Source organism: Antedon mediterranea, chromosome 8, assembly GCF_964355755.1.
Source record: "Antedon mediterranea chromosome 8, ecAntMedi1.1, whole genome shotgun sequence".
Taxonomy (NCBI): Eukaryota; Metazoa; Echinodermata; class Crinoidea; order Comatulida; family Antedonidae; genus Antedon; species Antedon mediterranea.
The window spans coordinates 28,197,712-28,218,918 of record NC_092677.1 but is presented as its reverse complement, the minus strand read 5'-3'; the positions used below and the strand labels follow the sequence as shown (position 1 = coordinate 28,218,918).

Sequence of the window (21,207 nt, the reverse complement as noted above, 5' to 3'; positions counted from 1 at the left end):
GAACATAATCTAACTTTAACATAATCTAACTTTAACATAATCTAACTTTAACATAATCTAACTTTAACATAATCTAACTTTAACATAATCTAACTTTAACATAATCTAACTTTAACATAATCTAACTTTAATTTCGGCAACATACGTTGTTGTTGTTATTAGTTGTTTATAGAGCACGTTTTTCTTACCAAACGTACTGCACTAATATTTGTAATCGTGAGTATGGCACAGGCATAAATAAACGACTTTGTTTTCGTAACAATTCCAGTGAACGAGTTTACATTGTGAGATGGACTTAATGACGCTTAACGCCAAATAAAACATTTAAACATCTTCATAAACATTTTCAAAATGGGTAACCGTGATGACAGAGATAAACAAAGCTTTGTGCGCTACGATCAAAAGAAATGCCAAGTTTGGTTATTGTACGATTGTTAAAGATATCATATCCAATTTATTGACAAGTTTTCACATCATAAACATAAAACGGATAGAAAGTTTTAAACGATAGAAGATAAGCACAAGCACTAGCGTAATTGTTAATTAACATTCTGGAACTCTCTTCGTGACGGTCAGGAATTTATTTGCTAATTTTGTAAAACAATTTTATAATATGCAACCACTCATTTTAATGAGTCAGGTTATATGAGATGATTTTGACACGGTAGTTTTAAGCTCTGTCTACACTATCAAACATGTTTGACAAAAAAAGTGTGATGTCATGCCCAAATATGGTAGTGATATGATATCATCATGTCCATGTGGGCCCATCACATTTTTTTTTCACATAAAGTTTGATAGTGTAGACAGAGCTTTATGTATACTGTATATAGAGATTAGGTATTTCTCACTTGCGTGTTGGACATTTGACCCACGGTCCCTCTTGGCCAAATGTCTGCCACTATGTGTTTACAAATATTATGTTTCTATTGTCTGAAGCAAGAGGAAAATGGAACCAGCACATTGAGACACACATTAACACATTATTTACACTTTTCGCAACATTAACGCATTCAGTACACTTTGCGACGCGACATTAACGCGTTAATTACACTTAAGACGCAGAGAGAACGATCGTGACTTGCTTAATGAGCCGCTCCTCAGCCACTATTTGTTCTTGTAGGTTAATTTGTTAGCAATGCCATAATTCATAATAAATAGTAAATAAAATACGAGTAAAATACAAATGCGAGATTAGGAAAAACCAACATAAATAATGTTAGAATAATTATGTATAGTAATGCGCAGGCTGTAGGCTACGGTACATAACAATAGCGTTGTAAGTGTGTTTGTTTCAAACCTGATGGCGAGTTCTCCAAGTTTACAAAAAAAATATATGTTGTAGATTTCAGTCAGAGTAGGCCTATTAAAAGTTCTCAACACATAATAATAATAATAAGCTTTATTTAATCACGAATACTTAACTCAACTAAAAGTTGTCTTTCAGTAAGACCGTGCTCAATGGAAAACACCAACAATAATAAATGTAAAAAGCAGATATCAAATCAAATAATAAAACAATTACAGAAGCAAAAAACAAAAGCAGATAATAAAACCGGTTCTAGGACACCTACCCCCTAGACAGTTACCCCCCGGATGTTTACCACCCGGACAACTACCCCCTTAGGACAACTACCCCCCGGACAACTACCCCCCGGACAACTACCCCCTTAGGACAACTACCCCCTTAGGATAACAACCCCCCGGACAACTACCCCCCGGACAACCACCCCCTTAGGACAACTACCCCCTTAGGATAACTACCCCCCGGGTAACTACCCCCCGGTCAACTACCCCCCGGTCAACTACCCCCCCCCCCCCATCCAAAAGTAGACAAATATATAGGACCGGTTTCTGTAAAAATGAAATCATCTGTTTTTAACGGGTGTTTCGAAACTAGAGATCCGAGACCAGAGACCTGAAACGAGACCCAATACGAAAAGGGAGACCTATATTTGGGTCTCCCTTTTCGTATATTAGGGTCTCCCTTTTCGTATAGTGTGGTCTCTCTTTTCGTATAGTGGGGTCTCCCTTTTCTTATAGTGGGTCTCCCTTTTCTTATAGTGGGTCTCCCTTTTCGTATATTTGGGCCTCCCATTTTGTATATTTGGGTCTCCCTTTCGTATAATTGGGTCTCCCTTTTCGTATATTTAGGTCTCCCTTTTCGTATATTAGGGTCTCCCTTTTCGTATAGTGGGGTCTCCCTTTTCGTATAGTGGGGTCTCCCTTTTCGTACGTGGGTCTCCCTTTTCGTATATTTAGGTCTCCCTTTTCGTATTGGGTCTCGGGTCTCTGGTCTCGGGTCTCTAGTTTCGAAACACCCGTTTTTAACCGATTATTCTGTTTAACAGCACGCTAGACCCTAGATGTGCTAGATTTAAAGTACCGTATTTATTGAAAAAACGGCCTGGGCTGTTTATTGTTTAGGTGGTTTTTAGGTGGACATTTATTGGAAGAAAGTTGTTTATTCAATGGGAGGGGGTATAATCTAATGGAAATAGACGCCGATTATTCCATATGATGTTTCATGGGAGTGACATGGTCACCGTTTATTTGAGGGGAATTTATTTAAAGATCGACGTTTATTCGGTGAGTGAACATTGAGGTCAAATATCAAAAGTGATATTATTCTTCAAGTGTACAAAAATACATATATGACAAATTTTAGACAAATATTAATTCTTTTAAGACCAGTGGTTATCGAAGCATTGTCCTGACGCAAAAATTATTATTATTATTAGCGAACCCAGTCTTTACAGTAAATACAGGGAGTACTATATAATACGTTCGACTATCCTATGATCATGTGTGACGATCTTCAGTTTATACCAGGCTATATTTATGTTCAATCTTTTACTTTTGCTTACAATAATGAATAGTAATTCGTCAAAGTAACGAATTAAAATATAGTTATTAATTCCTATTATACACTGTTGCAGAGTCAGGTTGTTGAATGGTCTGGGTGGTTAGGGTGTTCTAAAGGGATAGTTTTCTGGGTGGTAATTGTCCGGGGGGTAATTGTCCGGGTGGTAATTGTCCGAGGGGTAATTGTTCCTAGGGGGTAATTGTCCGGGGGGTAGTTGTCCAGGGGGTAGTTGTCCTAAGGGGGTTGTTGTCCTAAGGGGGTAGTTGTCCGGGGGGTATTTGTCCGGGGGGTAGTTGTCCTAAAGGGGTAGTTGTCCTAAGGGGGTAGTGGTCCAGGTGGTGGTTGTCCGGGGGGTAGTTGTCCGGGGGGTAAATGTCCAGGGGGTGAATATCCGGATACGAATAAAACCGTATCCGGATATTCACCCCCTGGACATTTACCCCCCGGACAACTACCCCCCGGACAACCACCACCTGGACCACTACCCCCTTAGGACAACTACCCCTTTAGGACAACTACCCCCCGGACAAATACCCCCCGGACAACTACCCCCTTAGGACAACAACCCCCTTAGGACAACTACCCCCTGGACAACTACCCCCCGGACAATTACCCCCTAGGAACAATTACCCCCCGGACAATTACCACCCGGACAATTACCCCCCGGACAATTACCACCCAGAAAACTATCCCTTTAGAACACCCTAACCACCCAGACCATTCAACAACCTGACTCTGCAACAGTGTATAATAGGAATTAATAACTATATTTTAATTCGTTACTTTGACGAATTACTATTCATTATTGTAAACAAAAGTAAAAGATTGAACATAAATATAGCCTGGTATAAACTGAAGATCGTCACACATGATCATAGGATAGTCGAACGTATTATATAGTACTCCCTGTATTTACTGTAAAGACTGGGATCGCTAATAATAATAATAATTTTTGCGTCAGGACAATGCTTCGATAACCACTGGTCTTAAAAGAATTAATATTTGTCTCAAATTTGTCATATATGTATTTTTGTACACTTGAAGAATAATATCACTTTTGATATTTGACCTCAATGTTCACTCACCGAATAAACGTCGATCTTTAAATAAATTCCCCTCAAATAAACGGTGACCATGTCACTCCCATGAAACATCATATGGAATAATCGGCGTCTATTTCCATTAGATTATACCCCCTCCCATTGAATAAACAACTTTCTTCCAATAAATGTCCACCTAAAAACCACCTAAACAATAAACAGCCCAGGCCGTTTTTTCAATAAATACGGTACTTTAAATCTAGCACATCTAGGGTCTAGCGTGCTGTTAAACAGAATAATCGGTTAAAAACGGGTGTTTCGAAACTAGAGACCCGAGACCAGAGACCAGAGACCCAATACGAAAAGGGAGACCTAAATATACGAAAAGGGAGACCCACGTACGAAAAGGGAGACCCCACTATACGAAAAGGGAGACCCCACTATACGAAAAGGGAGACCCTAATATACGAAAAGGGAGACCTAAATATACGAAAAGGGAGACCCAATTATACGAAAGGGAGACCCAAATATACAAAATGGGAGGCCCAAATATACGAAAAGGGAGACCCACTATAAGAAAAGGGAGACCCACTATAAGAAAAGGGAGACCCCACTATACGAAAAGAGAGACCACACTATACGAAAAGGGAGACCCTAATAATATACGAAAAGGGAGACCCAAATATAGGTCTCCATTTTCGTATTGGGTCTCGTTTCAGGTCTCTGGTCTCGGATCTCTAGTTTCGAAACACCCGTTAAAAACAATTTCATTTTTACAGAAACCGGTCCTATATATTTGTCTACTTTTGGATGGGGGGGGGGGGGGGGTAGTTGACCGGGGGTAGTTGACCGGGGGGTAGTTGTCCGGGGGTTTGTTATCCTAAGGGGGTAGTTGTCCTAAGGGGGTAGTTGTCCGGGGGTAGTTGTCCTAAGGGGGTAGTTGTCCGGGTGGTAAACATCCGGGGGGTAACTGTCTAGGGGGTAGGTGTCCTAGAACCGAAAAGGGAGACCCCCTATACGAAAAGGGAGACCCCACTATACGAAAAGGGAGACCCTAATATACGAAAAGGGAGACCTAAATATACGAAAAGGGAGACCCAATTATACGAAAGGGAGACCCAAATATACAAAATGGGAGGCCCAAATATACGAAAAGGGAGACCCACTATAAGAAAAGGGAGACCCACTATAAGAAAAGGGAGACCCCACTATACGAAAAGAGAGACCACACTATACGAAAAGGGAGACCCTAATAATATACGAAAAGGGAGACCCAAATATAGGTCTCCCTTTTCGTATTGGGTCTCGTTTCAGGTCTCTGGTCTCGGATCTCTAGTTTCGAAACACCCGTTAAAAACAGATGATTTCATTTTTACAGAAACCGGTCCTATATATTTGTCTACTTTTGGATGGGGGGGGGGGGGGGTAGTTGACCGGGGGGTAGTTGACCGGGGGGTAGTTGACCGGGGGGTAGTTATCCTAAGGGGGTAGTTGTCCTAAGGGGGTGGTTGTCCGGGGGGTAGTTGTCCGGGGGGTTGTTATCCTAAGGGGGTAGTTGTCCTAAGGGGGTAGTTGTCCGGGGGGTAGTTGTCCGGGGGGTAGTTGTCCTAAGGGGGTAGTTGTCCGGGTGGTAAACATCCGGGGGGTAACTGTCTAGGGGGTAGGTGTCCTAGAACCAATAAAACAATTACAATGAAATAAAATGAAACAAGGATACACTTACTAACTATAAAATTAAATAATACACTACATTTAAATAAAGCTACATGAAATTAGCAGTTAACAGTTTCTTAAAAAGAGAGACAGAGTTCACATTTTTAATATCTTCATGTAGCTCATTCCAAACCTTGGCACCTCTATATGATAAGCTACGTTTTTTGTAGTTTGTTTTTGGTTTTGGTACTATTAAATTTGGCTTAGTTCTAATATTATAGTATTACATTCCAATTGGTTACGCGTTTTTGTTTTATCGAATGATCATAATGAAGTTTCCACAAATAGGGGAAGTTACACGATGATTTTAAATTTAAGATGACGAATAGTGCAGCCAATCAACGTCCAGTGTGACAATTAGAATAGCGATTAAAAACGCGACTTGGAGCGGACAACCGTCACATACGTTCCATCCCCCGCTGGATCCACTGGCTTTCACTCGTTTAACAACATATCAAACGCTAAAGACGGTCACTATTTGTCTTTGTATCGTATTTATACGTTCTTGAAGTTCTGATATGTGATATCTTTACACCAAAGTGCATTTTTGTTACTGATTTCAAGGAATTGGTAAGTTGAAATATCATAAGTAAAGAATATGATTTGCTTCAGATGTTAAAGTGACACAATGTCGACGCGCGCGTAAAATACGCGTATCATTATTTATCAGCCTTTGAACGCGCTTAAAACTTTGTGTTGCTTTGTCGTGTGAGTACAACTTATTCAGCATATTTTGTATGCTAAAGTATTAGATTCCTCTTTTTTAATCAACAAAATATATTGGTATTTATCGTCATAATGAATTCTACAAAATAGGCCAAAATATGTGTCTTTGACGGTGAGAGTGGCGGACTTGTGTCTCTTATGTCGTCATCCCTCGACCAAATGTGAGGAATATGTCTATACTATATCTGGTGGCTTAATATAGAAATAAAAAATGCATATATTTATATATATAATTGCATGGATGTACCGCAGTCTCTCTCGTAAACTGGGACCACACATAACATAGGTCTACCTTTAAGAAAGACATTTGGCGTGACTTCATCGAAATCAAATAAATAGAATCGTGTATCTTGAATCAGTGTTCACATAAAATTATTAATTTTGAATCAGTTAAATTGATGAATACTAAATAAAAAATTTTTACTGTCAATACTATCATGTCGGGTTTGACCATGAATTTGAAACTAAAACAACATAGTTTTAATAAAATTTCTCCATTTTATATGAATAAGCTAATAGCATGTCTCGCCAGAGTGTCATTTCTAACTTTATAAAATGCCAATCATTGTAAGAATAATTAAAATTGTATTTCAAGTATAGTGTCTTGATTTTTCAATTATTTGACGAGTTTAGAAAATAAAGCGTGTACACAGTGCGTCCCGAACGTACGACACGCACATTTCGAACGGGTGCTATAATAGCGGTCCTCTGTAAAGGTATATACAAATACTTCTGCAGGGTACGTTACTTTTTAACCGGTTCAAATATATGCTTTGGGGTCTTTTTTTTTTAAACGTTAACAAAAAATTGTATTGAACATGTCAATTAAAATTCCTGTTAAAAATGTGTTCTCATTTTAAGCAACGAGACGCGCTCAGGTCGAGTATAGCTATATTATGTACCGGATGTATCTCATGATATTATTACCGTACATTGGCAAATAGGCCTAGTTAAGTATTTTTCATTTCTTTTCAAATTACTTCAATGCATTTTGTTGGGTCTTAAAAAACTAAAAATTATAAATAGCTCTTACTGTAGTGACGTATTATAATGTCTTTCCTTCCTTTCATGTACCGCTGACAATTTAAAGAATGTAATATTGATGCTGAAACAATTAAATTAAATTATATTGATGACAAAACGCAGTGAAAGTAATTTTAAGAAGCGTTGAAATAACAAATATGTTGACGTTTCATCGACGATGCATGCTGTAATCAGTTTTTCGTCAAACCTCTCATCCATGTATTATAATACTTTGTAATAACATTGACTGACAATCACCCGCTGTACACGGTGTTAATGTGTTATTTCGCGGTAACAATTAAATAGCTCATTGACATACCCTAAAATGATGGAAACACATTAAGGACGATCACATACGTTGTCAGTTGTGATACGGTAATAGAAAGTTCACGCGCGCGTAATAGTTTCATCATCGTTTGAACGCACGTCTAAAGCTTTGTCTACACCATTAAACCAGTTTGACAAAAAAGTGTGATGTGCCCAAATATGGGAGTGTTGTGCCCAATATGGTAGTGATATGACATCATCATGTCCATATAGGCACATCACATTTTTTTGTCACATAAGTTTGATAGTGTAGCCAGTTAAATCTTTGTGTAGCTTCGATACGGTACATCGATGTGTATGCCTGATAATGTTAGTAAATTATAAAAATCTTTAGTGAACTTAGATATATTAGTGTTAAGTAAAAGAAATGCGTTTAGTTACTAAAAGTACATGCAATTAGAATGTTTTCGTAGGGAAGAGCAATGCATATAACAACGAAATATATTATGTAAAAAGTAGTTATTAGCCTATAAATTAGAAATTATACTTTTGTCTGAACTACCAAACTGACAAAAGTTAGTGGTGCCGATCGGACTTTGAAATATCAGAGTACATACATTTCTCCTGTTTTTCTAACACATCTCGTGAAATATGACACAAATACAACAGCAAATAATATTAAATAGCATAAACAGTCAGGTTCTATCTGTGCTCATTCTAAAATAATAACAAATTTACTCTTTCTCTCTATCATAACATAATACAATGAAAGATAGTGGGGTGTTATTCACAGAATAATTCAATCATAAATATGAAAATATTACAACTATTGAACACGCCTGACTGGTGTATTGAAATCAACGGTGAATAATCGGAAACAGTAACGTATGTGTGTACTTAATTGGATTGATAGTCAATGATATCTATCAGAATTATTTACCAAATGTGCTTGTTATATAGGTCGAAGCAGAATAAAGTCATACAAAGGTGTATATTCAAAACAAGTATCTATTGTATTATCATAATATGAAAGCATAATTCATACCTGTGATATAATAAAGCGCTCTGATCTTTTGAAAGTTTCTATATTAATGTGAAATACACTCTGCTTTTTGTTTAATAAAACAACATTTGTTAGAATTAATTGTTAATGTCGATATCTTACTGTTATAATGATGGCGATGCTAATAAGGCATATTGTAAATAGCATGCGCGACGCATAATAGGAAGGGTTTGGGAGCAAACGTCACGACGCGTACGAACGTGATTTGTTGTTTGTACGTGCGCGTGCGTCGTTTGCTCCCAAAACATTCCCATCATACATTGTGTGTAATGACGTTCCTCAGGAAATCAAGCTATTATTTAATAGTAGGTCTAATTAAAATGGCAATTCTTTTCCCTTATCCTTTCAGTGTTTTGTAATGGATAACACAAGTTTATACGAACTGCTCAACAGCACGATGATGACGTCAGAATTTACCACTGATGTAACGGAACTTGTACGAATCAATCGTTGTGTACTTTCGCCCAATGATTCATCTCTAAAGTTTTGTAGTGAGCCGTCATATCATCCGATATCTTTCACAGTGGTTGCAACATTATTATATGTCCTCGTGGGGCTAACAGGCTTCATTGGAAATATGATGGTAATCGTTGTTGTATTAAAGGTGAAGGGGATGAGGTCACCTACCAACTGTTACCTGGTCAGTCTTGCAATCGGTGACAGCACAGTGTCTTTAGTTGCCATTTTGTTACATTCATTACCTGAACTATATTTACCGGATAGTGGATTTCCTTACGGCATTTTTGGCTGCCGAATAATTATTTTCTTGGAATATTTAAGTTACAACAGTACAGCATTATCAATAACAGCATTTACAGTGGAGCGGTTTATCGCTATTTGTTACCCAATGCGTTCGGCCACAATTTGTACAAACTCGCGTGCAATCCGAATTATTACCGCCATTTGGATTTTCACAATTATCTACTGTCTTCCGTGGATAATATTCGTTCGTATTGTGGAAACACAATATGATAATGGTAACGAACCGTCATACTTTTGTGATTATGTCGACGGAAAAGAGTTCCTGTACAAGACAATATATATGTTGGACTTTGCTTTGTTTTATGCAATGCCCACAGTGGTATGTAGCGCCTTGTACACAGCCATTGGAGTTGTCTTATATCGCAGTACAAGTTCTAAGAAACTCAACAAAAATAACATGGATGTGACGATGAAATCTGGAAACGGAGTTGGAGTTACTGAATACGACACAAACGCAAACTCACACATGAACGCAAGAGACAGAAGGACAACAAAGAAACTGATGCCAAAGAAAAAAACAAATAAGAAATCAGCCGTATCATCAAGAAAACAGGTAAATAACACGTTTAGTACAAATGTATTGTTGTAAAGTATATAGGAGGAAGGAAATAATATGTAACTTTAATTTGTTTTGTTGTGACACTAATCATAACTTTGAAAGGACTTACTTCTCCAGACAACAATACAAACAACTCGTTCTCCAAAGTGCGTACCATAGCGATTTATATTCACCGGACCCAAAACTCTAGATCATCTGAATAACCAAAAAATTAAACCACGAGCGTTGGATAGACCAGAAGTATAATATCTATTACCACCGTGCACATCTAAATGTGGTTGTACCGACCGATTGTGGTTGTACCGTACCCATTGGGGTTGTACCGTACCCATTGTGGTTGTACCGTACCCATTGTGGTTGTACCGTACCCATTGTGGTTGTACCGTACAGACTGTAGTTGTACCGTACCCATTGTGGTTGTACCGTACAGACTGTGGTTGTACCGTACAGACTGTGGTTGTACCGTACAGACTGTGGTTGTACCGTCGTACCCATTGGGGTTGTACCGTACAGACTGTGGTTGTACCGTACAAACTGTGGTTGTACCGTACCCATTGTGGTTGTACCGTACAGACTGTGGTTGTACCGTACCCATTGGGGTTGTACCGTACAGACTGTGGTTGTACCGAACAGACTGTGGTTGTACCGTACAAACTGTGGTTGTACCGTACCCATTGGGGTTGTACCGTACCCATTGGGGTTGTACCGTACCGATTGGGGTTGTACCGTACCCATTGGGGTTGTACCGTACCCATTGTGGTTGTACAGTACCGATTGTGGTTGTACCGTACAGACTGTGGTTGTACCGTACCGATTGTGGTTGTACCGTACAGACTGTGGTTGTACCGTACCGATTGTGGTTGTACCGTACCGATTGTGGTTGTACCGTACAGACTGTGGTTGTACAGTACCGATTGTGGTTGTACCGTACAGACTGTGGTTGTACAGTACCGATTGTGGTTGTACCGTACCGATTGTGGTTTTACCGTACCGATTGTGGGTGTACCGTACCGATTGGTTAACCGTACCGATTCGGGTTGTACCTACTCTTCCCTGGTTGTACGTATAATAACGGTTTGCCATTTTTGACGAGATTTATCATTATAGATTATTTGCGATTATTTTCCTAAGTTGATGAGATTAATTTTTTTGGAAAGTTTTTTCCAGTGGAGATTACTCCCGATGAAATGACTCATCAATCATAAACATGACAGGCCATGTCTAATTTATTTGAAATGCATTGACGTTGATTCTATGCAGCATGATGCTTAACTTATTAAGCTGATAAGTGGGTTTAATGGAGTGTTTATATAGGTAATATTGTAGGTGTTTGCTTGGTACACGTGGGGCGCACTTAGCTAGAAGACCACAGCATGTTATCGCGTACTTAATGAATGAACGTTTATTTAGTACGGTACAATTTTGAGCTTTCAATCTGGTTTGATGGGTTAAAATTAACACCAATGAACTGAAGTATGTTAACAAGTGCAAACGTCATAGTTGTTTATTTTAAAAACATTTGACAACAGTAATACAAGAAGTATTCACTTTACACGCGTACTAAACACACGCGCGTATGAGTAAGTGTTTACATTACATGTACACTATTATTGTAAATTTCTCAATTGATATGTAAAATAATGATCAACAACTATCAATGTCAATACTGCATACTTTGATTAATAAATATGCCACTATTGATTCTATTTCTATATTCTTTTTCCATATTTTTTTAATGTTAAAAACAAGTGATCTAATGAAATTAAACCTGGTTTCAGACACACGGGTCGATGGTAACCGACCTGTGGGCCTATGTATTCTTAATTAATCGTAATTGGCAAATTTGTGTTTTTTTAAATATTTTGTTAGAATGGTTTATAAAACAACACTGTATCTTTTCAAATACAAAGCCTAGTTTTCACTAAATATTTGTTTAAAAACTCGGAGTTTTCTCACGTGGCCTCTCCACAAAATTGAACACTTTTCTTGACAAGCTCGAAGTTTGCAAACAAAGTGTAGGTGTAGATTTCTACTTGTTTCTCCAGTTTGTCAACTGGTCTTCACTAGCAAACGTTAACAAACATTTCTTGGAAAAATCTGAGTTTGCCAATTAAAGTTCGATAGTGTAAATTTTTGCTTGCCCTTTCTACAAACTTATTTTGTGCAGTTTTTCAACTGGTCTACACTAGAACATTTCTTGGAAAACTTTGTTTAGTTTGACAACTAAAGATTGCTAGTAGTGTAAATTTCTGCTTGCCCTTTCTACAAACTAGTTTGCCGAAGTTTGTATACTCGTCTCTACAGTAGCAAACTTTGGAAAAACAATTCTTGGGAAAACTCTGCCTTTGCCAAATAAAGTTTGTTCTTTAAATTTCTGCTTGCCCTTTTTACAAAGTCTGAATTACCACAAACTTGTTTTCTGCAGTTTGCTGAAGTTTGTCAACTGGTCTAACTAGCAAACTTTTCTTATAAAACTCAAGAGTTTGCCAGTGTATGCTTAAGGAAACATGTTATGACATTCTGTATTTGTATATTTCACAGGTTGTAAAGATGCTTGTGGTGGTGGTGGCGCTGTTTGTGACGTTGTGGGGACCAACTCGAATCCTAAATTTCTACCTGTACATTTGGGATCCAGCAGGCTCCACAGTACCAAATCTGTTCCCTTGGGGGATGTTTTTCATACGAATACTTGTTTTCATCAACAGTGCTGTCAATCCGATAATCTACAATTTTATGTCAGTGAAATTTCGAAGAGCTTTTGCCAAACTGTGCAGATGTGGCGGTAAGGGAATGAGTTTTCAGGAAACGGGTATAACTTATTCGTCAGTGAGGAGCTCTCAAACTGAAAATACAACTCTTTAAGTTCCCCCAGTTTTGGTTTCACGAGACCATGTAAAATAATGTAGAAATTACAGCCCGTAATTAGTTTTAATTGATGTAAATAAAAAAGTGGTTTTATTAGAACACAAGTTAGATTGACAAAAGCATTGTTAATAGTTATAAGTTGTTACTTGGGAATGGTGTATATAGGATGCACATTAACAACATTTTGTTTTATTTTAATTATTTTGTCAATACTGCACTATTGTTGTAATACCTAACAACTGTTACACTTAAACGGTGTATATATACATACAAAAGTTGATAACATTTATTAAATTGTAAATAAAATGTTTTAATACGAAGATAAAATGTTAATGGAACACGCATGTCCCCCAGCATGCTCTGCGATGAACTACTTTGGGCACTTCAAACACAGTGTAGTAATACTGTGGTTCTAAGGTGGATTAGCAAACTAAATCACTACTCATGCTTTATAATCTGTTCAAAATCCAAATCATCTCCAAACTCGATGTCTACATAATGCTTGGGCGGCACGTTTGATGTGTGTGGGCGGCAGTAGTATGGACAACTATCATCAAACCTACAGCTAGTACGATAATGGTAATTGTATGATTTCTATTGCTGCACTGTCACTACTCTATATTAGGCGACAAAGTTCACCATCAACTAATTAGTAATAGACCATTTATGTGAACGAACGGCGTCACCAGCGTTGAACATAAATCCAGAAATTAAAAATAAAATATTGGAAATAAAACAGTACTGGAGGAAAGCAATTCGAGATATAAGAAAAGCAGCCAAGGCGGGAAAGTCATCAGACTATCTGGCGGACCAGCAATAAATAAATAGAAATACATAAATAATAACTGTTCGGAAACACAATGTCGGCTAAATCTCGCATAAATGGTCTATAATTTGCATGTTTCTTCCTAATATACACATTTTTTACGTTACCCTCACCAAAAGGCATGAAAAGCATATATTTCCATTGATTGCGCTATTATATGACACCTTTCTAACAAAATCAATTAGTTTTAATCTTCCTTTTTATAAATCTAAAAACAGTTATTTCATTCATTTAAGAGTGAATAGTGATGTATCAGTTATTTGTTTCTCTAAAACAGCCATTTTTCAATTGCAGGCATTTTGTGTATATGTTCACGTCATTCTGGGAAAACAACTCACTTTGAACCAATTTCAACAAAAAGTAAAATGGCAGTACGCATAAAAGAAAACGACAGACATTATAGAAAATGTATCCATGCACAATACGTTGTAACGAGAACGAACTTATTGAGTACAAAACGCACACAATGCTTCGTTAAAATATCAGAAACTGAAGAATTCCATGTAAATACCAGAAAAGGAATAGATAATTTATAGCATTTGACAACATGGTTTTACTCCACGGGCCTTGGTGAAAAAATGTATGATTTAAAAATCATCATGTCAATAGCCACAGAAAGAGAAAGCAGACTATGCTGATGCTGTATAGATTCAAATTTAAAGAACTTGGTTTGTTTCTATAGCACATAGTTATTGCGCTTTTCTACCTCTTACTTGCAGACTTTTGCTTCTGTTAAGTAATTTATTATAGTTACTGAATTGCATGCATTTTGGTTTCACTGTAGTTTGCGCATGCTTAGTGAAATTGATGGTATATTGATCTTGAACTGTTGAATCCATGTTACGCCTAGTTTTTAAACATTAAATTAATCATGATTATTATTACAGTCGGTAAAATAAACCGTCGCGAATTTCACGAAATCGCGAAAATATTTCCCATCAAGAAGGGGTTTTACATTATGCATTAACACTTCTTCTTGTAATCCACTTGAATTTTCATTAAGTGAGCAATCGGATCATAATTGTTCGATCAGGCCAAGGTAATTATTTCTACTTAGTTTAAATTAAACGAGAGGAAATACATATTAAGCATTCTGGTTCATATTTTGCAAATGCCTAAGTGTTGTTCACAACATACTGTTTACTGTGTACATGGGGTTTCTAAAATCACAAGTATAATACTAGGTTAGTATCAACTTTGAACAATAAACCCACGGAGAATTTTATCTTAAGAAATTAGAATGCTCTGAGCTGTACGGTGGGTTTCTAAGTAGTGTAATTTGTAGTCGCTTATGTTTCATGCTTAGTTATGTATGTCTGGTTCAGTGAAACAAAAACCTTAACAAATTCATTATTATACTACATTTTTCACCAAAAATTGAAAATCTACCCAATGATTAAAGTACCACATTTGAAGTACGTGAATTTTAATGTAGAAAAAACAATCAATAATCCATGAAGACTGCGACATTGACTTTGATGTTTATACACATTTGGTAGGCTCTGTTATCTGAGATGCTAACTAGACCAAAAGTTGACGCAAAGATAGACTTGACGACGCATTATATAGTTTGAACTGCATACAGTTGACTCATTGGTAAATTGTAAATATGAAAAGGTGCGACTACCAATTAACGGCGGCGGAATATTGATTTATACATTTTGACGATCAACGGTCGACATGATACAAGTTGACGAATATCTCAACAGTCGACAACGAATAATTATCAAATGTCAGACAAAACTGTTGACGCAAATTTGACTCACCATACTTCAGCCCAAAAACAATTTCAGTTGGTTGGACAAAATCATTCATTCATTTATTATGGTTTCTCTCTTCTTTTCTTTCTAAAAAATATTTTTGTACTAAGATCTTTCTTTTCCCAACAATGTAATAACTATAAATCAATCGAACATTTCATATAAATTTGCAAAACCAGGTTTATTGCCAAATATGCTATAAATTATAAGAAATTTACCATTGCCATATATTCACGTATACACTTATGCATATTGCATTATTTGCTATTTCATCAAAACTCATGGTTAAACATTTAGGTTGGTTTTCACTTGGAGACAACGGAATGGCGTCGCGCGTATGTCCTGCGTTGAGTTGCGTCTTAGTCGGAACAAAGCCTAACACTAAAATACCGTTGCATACATGGATATTTACACGGAAGGACAGTACTGCAGGTCCTGTGACTTCTGTGCGGGTTAAAGCTTATCATGTTGAATAGTTGTAATATTCTTGTTGCTTGTGTTTGCAAACATTATGCTCTATAACTCAAATATGTATTGACGATGGAGAATATATTCTATATATTTAGGCTTAGATTTTGTGATTTTTTTTTCTATTTAGGCTATAGGTTTTTGTTTTGTTTTTGATAGGATAAAATATTCCGAATAAAAGAGATTAAATTGATTGAATTGAATTATATTGTGAAGTGAAAAGAGAGCAACTGTGATATAACACAATTAATAACATATAATACAAATTACTGACCTACTGAGACCTTTATGATCAAATTGAAATGAATAATAAAATAGCGACATGCCGTCTCAATAATGCTCATTGAATATGACAAATGTCACGTCGACAATTGACTATTTTATTGCAACTGAAATACATCATTATCGAGGTATTTACGCATGCGCGCAACGTGAAACTATTCCGTAAAAGTGAACGGTAAATGTAATCAAACAATATCAATAATGCGTTTAATATGTATTTGGAGTACACTTATTTAAACAATATCAATAATGCGTTTAATATGTATATTTAAATTTTCGTATTGTTTTTAATTTTTGATTTTTGTATGTCTATAAAATAAATTGTCAAAATAGACTATATTCCTGATATTAGTTAGTAGTGGCTTTGGAAAAAAGCCGAAAGAAAGTATACGATAAGAATCGACAAAATTATTTATATTTTTTCGTGTAATATTTACAATTGAAATATAAACGTACCCATGAAACACTTCATGAACACTTTTGTAAAGTTACATTCCCTATATTGATAAAAAAATATTTATAGTTGAAAATCAGGTTTGATGATTCAATAGGCCCAACGACTGATCCATTGTCAGTTGTTGAAATTGTAACTCTTAATATGAACTTATAGTTAAGTAGATTGTTTGGATACTTAACAGTGACTAGACAAACATGTATATACTAAATGAACAATGTTTAGTCATACTTTCATTGTGATTTGTTTTGTTTTAAGAATGTGGAAAACAGGATTTAAATGTTTACCAATGTTCTTTAATGCGACCACGCCAGTGAAATCGTTGTTATAGAAAACTAACAATGAAAAGTGTTTTTGTATAATTAAATATTTTGTTGGTATCAGCCTATTACAGTATAATAGGTGGATACTCTTGGGCTACCTAGCCTGGTATTCTGGAAATAATTGTATTCAATATAAAAGAATTTGGGACATTTTGAACCATAAGTCTGCTTTGGGGAGAGTATCAGTCTGGTATTGGCAAAGTCGAGTTCCTAATATTTTGTTTTTAATTTAAATGTTGAAGTTTGTAAGTAAAAGAGTATTAAAGAGCGCAAATTATATTGTGTTTAAAAAAAAAATTAGAAGAAAATATGAACAAACTGCTCATTTTATGCATGAGAAAACCAGATAAGAGTGAGATTACAAAAATCGCACTCTTCTCTGGTAAACCTATTTTTGTTCATGTGCAGAACAGACTGTTAATAAAATGGTGTTTGGATAATTGTTCCGCTTTGGCAAATGTATAAAATTTTAATATGTTGGTTAGAATATCTCGACGAGTTGTTCTTGATTTCTAATCAATCGAATTACAGGTTATGTTTGAAAATAATCATAATCTAAATATCATCACGACCTATTCATTATACAGGTCTATAGTTAGTTGGTTTTCTGACTTGTTAACAATCTTGTTATCAATATTGTTATCATGATCCAAATATTAATCAATAGTTTAACTGTTTTAATCTTTTATATTAAAAAAACAATTAGTAACTGTTTCGTGTTTTAGTTTAAGTTGGACTACTAAACGAGGCCAGTTTTTACAGTTTAGTAGAAAAGTAAAAGTGTTTTGTTAGCTTGCCTAATGCTGTAAATTAATATTGTCAGAAAACGCATGATATAAAAGAGATGGTAGAATAAACGATCAATAGCATAAATTGTTATTTTAACGTTTGTTTGTTATTCGTGATGTTTTATTCGGTTCAAGTATTTTTCAAATAATTTTTCTTCACAAACAACATTATGTATTGTTCACGACAACCTGTAATGGGGGACATAACGACACATTTATATACCGAAAACACACCGAAAAGACCCAAATGTAAGCAGTATCAATATTCACAAACTTAAGTTACAAAAATAGTCTGACTGATTTGTATAAGTGAAAAGTTTCATCTGAATCTCTAACTTTCCTTTTAGATGACCACATTTTGGATCATCAAAATAGAAAATTCTATAAAATATTTGCGGTCGAGTTATTAGTAATTATAGCTACTGTATATAACTTATATAACGGGCTGTAATTTGGCTACACAGTTGCCCTTGGTAACAGCAACCTTTGCAACCACAATACTTGGACCTAATCCTACAACTAACGCGTTTTCACCACGTGTTGTCTGGCAACATGTACACCTTAAGTCATTGAAAGCAAAGGGTGGCCAAGTACAATCTGAAGATACGCAATCATGTTCTAGAAACTCCTGGTTGTATCCAAGCTCTGCAAGCTAAAGAAAAGGATTATGTTTAGTTTCAATCGTAAAAACCGAATTGAGAAAGAAAATTCCAGTCCGTTGACTTTCTTGTGAATTAAAAAGAGAAACTTTTCTACTCTAACTACACAAAATTCCGTTACCTATCGATTGACACTACGACTACATGTTGCAGCGGCGAAACAACTACACTATAGGATGCCATAATGTGCTACAACTTACTACACTATGCTAAATAAGAACTACTACATGTTGCAGCATAACTACTACTGCTGTATCCAAACGTGGAAAACACTGACCTGCGGAATAACAACAGGCACATTTCCATCGATAGTAAAACCTATACTCGGTGTCGCCACATTGGTAACAGTTTGGCAAATGTCTGATAAAGCACTACATCCAGTAGGCTCATCGTCTAAACCATTGAATCCACTAGTTGTTGTTGATGAGACTCCTACTCGTGCTGAATCACCTGACGATCCTAATATTGATGTACATACACTTGCATCAGCATATCTTGCACCAGTAAAGAAACCTCTAAATAATGTCAACATCTCACATTGCTGTTTCAAATTAAATTGTATTGGAGAAGTGCTGGATTCGATGGAGTCACGTCTAAACGTACCGGACATGTTATCAAAAAGACTCTGCCAAGTCCGAAGGGCATCTTGTTGTGAAAAGGATAAGGCAAAACCGGAGTTTCCATCAATAGTTGGTTTACCACTGCCGCCATAATAAAAGTTGTACGTATTGTGGTAGCCTGTCCCGGACGCTTCTTCGTAGGAAAACGATAATCCGTCAACGGATCCTGAAGGTGGTAGATTAGATGCGATCAAGAATAAACATACAAAATACCGATACATCTTAGATCCGTGAAATAAATAACTGTTTCTTTTCTTAGTAAAGAAAGGTATTACATCACTGGCACGTTTTGTCATATTTGATATATTTCCAGTTATTACCAGGGATATATATCTGTACTTAGATTAAGTAGCTCCAGCGGCTAGTTGCTAAGGATGCATACGACTTCAAGTATATATGATTCAGATTTTAACTGACGGATTACATTCTATTATGATTTAATCTCCATGTCAATGACATACCAACTTATAAATCTATTGGTAATATACTTTAATTATATTGGAGGCGAAAAGCAACACCACGTGCGGCCCGACGATGAGGAGATTCCACTCAGAAAACGTATGGCCAGGGCAATGGGGTATTGTTTGGATAGCAATCCTTCAGCTTAAAAAGACACGCATTGACACTACACTACTACTTAATTAATTGTAACAATAATTAATTACTACGCTCGCGTACAAATATGTGCATTGTAATCGCGCGCTTCAAACTATAAGCCTTCACGTTTGTGGTGTCAGTGACGAATTAGATTGCACAGAATCAAGATTTTCTTTTATTAATTTTAAGTAGTGAGCGCTGTGCACTCAATATTCTGAGTATTATCGGCATCGGTTTTGTTGTATTTATAATAATCATGGACATTAAAGCTACTTTGTGTCGTTAATTTACACGCTAGCAACGTATCTGTTTGACCTTAGCAACGTCTATTTTGGTATCATCAAAGTGTGTGTATACACAACACGTTAGTAAGACCCGAATGAATTCACAAATGTCTTAATATACATAATCAAACCACTTCAAAAAAACTATCGTTCGTATACAAAGCAAAATTATTTCATTTAACAAAACTAGATATTGAGGAAACACTTTTAATAACATCTGACTGCATATAATGCGATTTTAGATGAAAGTCGATAAGATCCGTTTTAGATTAAAATTTGGGTGATCGAAAATCTTACAAGACTAATTGACATAATTATAATTACTTAATTATTTGGATTTGTAAGTTAATTTAATTCTAATAGCAATGCTATTCTGGCCTACTTGATATGCTGGCCTACTACTTGCTATTGTGGCATACTTTTATTTCCGGCCTACTTCCTTTTTAACAGTAACTGTATAGAAATCTGTATAATAACGTCCGAACAATCGTACACAATTATTTTTCATGATGCGTACTACATTTCCCTTTTAATGAAGTACAGTACGGTAATTATAATTTTTTTCATAATTGTAATTTGTTGTAGTTTTTCCGGATTTCGAAGTTCAACACATATCTAATACCGGTCGCAAAGCTTGCTTGTCATTGGACGAAACACGTTGTTCGTACGCGCGCAACAAATCACGACTCGACAAATAGATCATCCGAACTGTCGCGCACTGTGCGTTTAAAGGTGGGTACCAAGCTTAAACGCGCGCAACAAATCACGACTCGCGCGTACGTCGCACACTGTGCGTTTAAAAGTGGGTACCAAGCTTAAACGCATCACGTGTTAAATCTTCGCTTTAATTGCACTCGATGAGAAATCATATTTTAATAAATACATTAATTAATCATAAGTAACGTAAATTTCACGTTTTTAAGTAACGTTCTTAAGTTAAAACCATTTTATATGGTAGGCCTATACAAAAATGAATCGCATTGTATCTGTATCAATGCGATATCAATAAATTACAGCAATGTAGGCTTTGGTGAATTGAATCCTAAAATAAAATAATTATGTTTATGAGCACAAATTGAATTTCAATAATGTTCCATAAATCAAGTGACCAAATCAAAGCGGCCTTTAATTGCCGAATCGTCAATAACTTATGTTAGTTTAGGTTTCGACAGAAATAGCACAATCATTATATTTTCACCATCTTTCTTTTACCGTCTGTAGGTGGTAATGATGCCCTAATTGTCACAAAATAAGTGTAATGG

General features: G+C 36.2%; 3 protein-coding genes across 3 annotated transcripts in view; 1 reads left to right on the top strand and 2 right to left on the bottom strand.

The window, feature by feature from the left end:
* Positions 1 to 17,774, top strand: part of LOC140057466 (thyrotropin-releasing hormone receptor-like) — a 30,880-nt gene extending 13,106 nt beyond the window's left edge. Inside the window, exons 2-4 of the mRNA XM_072103140.1 lie at positions 9,048 to 10,013; positions 12,561 to 12,801; positions 14,005 to 17,774. Coding sequence (XP_071959241.1) covers positions 9,057 to 10,013; positions 12,561 to 12,801; positions 14,005 to 14,246 — 1,440 coding nt within the window. The 5' untranslated portion in view covers positions 9,048 to 9,056 and the 3' untranslated portion in view covers positions 14,247 to 17,774. The remainder of the gene's footprint in view (positions 1 to 9,047; positions 10,014 to 12,560; positions 12,802 to 14,004) is intronic.
* Positions 1 to 21,207, bottom strand: part of LOC140057464 (DDB1- and CUL4-associated factor 11-like) — a 69,307-nt gene that overhangs the window by 32,636 nt on the left and 15,464 nt on the right. The gene's annotated exons all lie outside the window — the stretch shown is intronic.
* On the bottom strand, positions 17,905 to 19,785 carry LOC140057465 (uncharacterized). The gene is made up of 2 exons (XM_072103139.1): positions 18,722 to 19,785; positions 17,905 to 18,437 (listed from the first exon to the last, which is right to left on the bottom strand). Exons 1-2 carry the CDS (start codon positions 19,358 to 19,360, stop codon positions 18,219 to 18,221), a joined length of 858 nt encoding a protein of 285 aa, XP_071959240.1. The 5' UTR covers positions 19,361 to 19,785; the 3' UTR covers positions 17,905 to 18,218.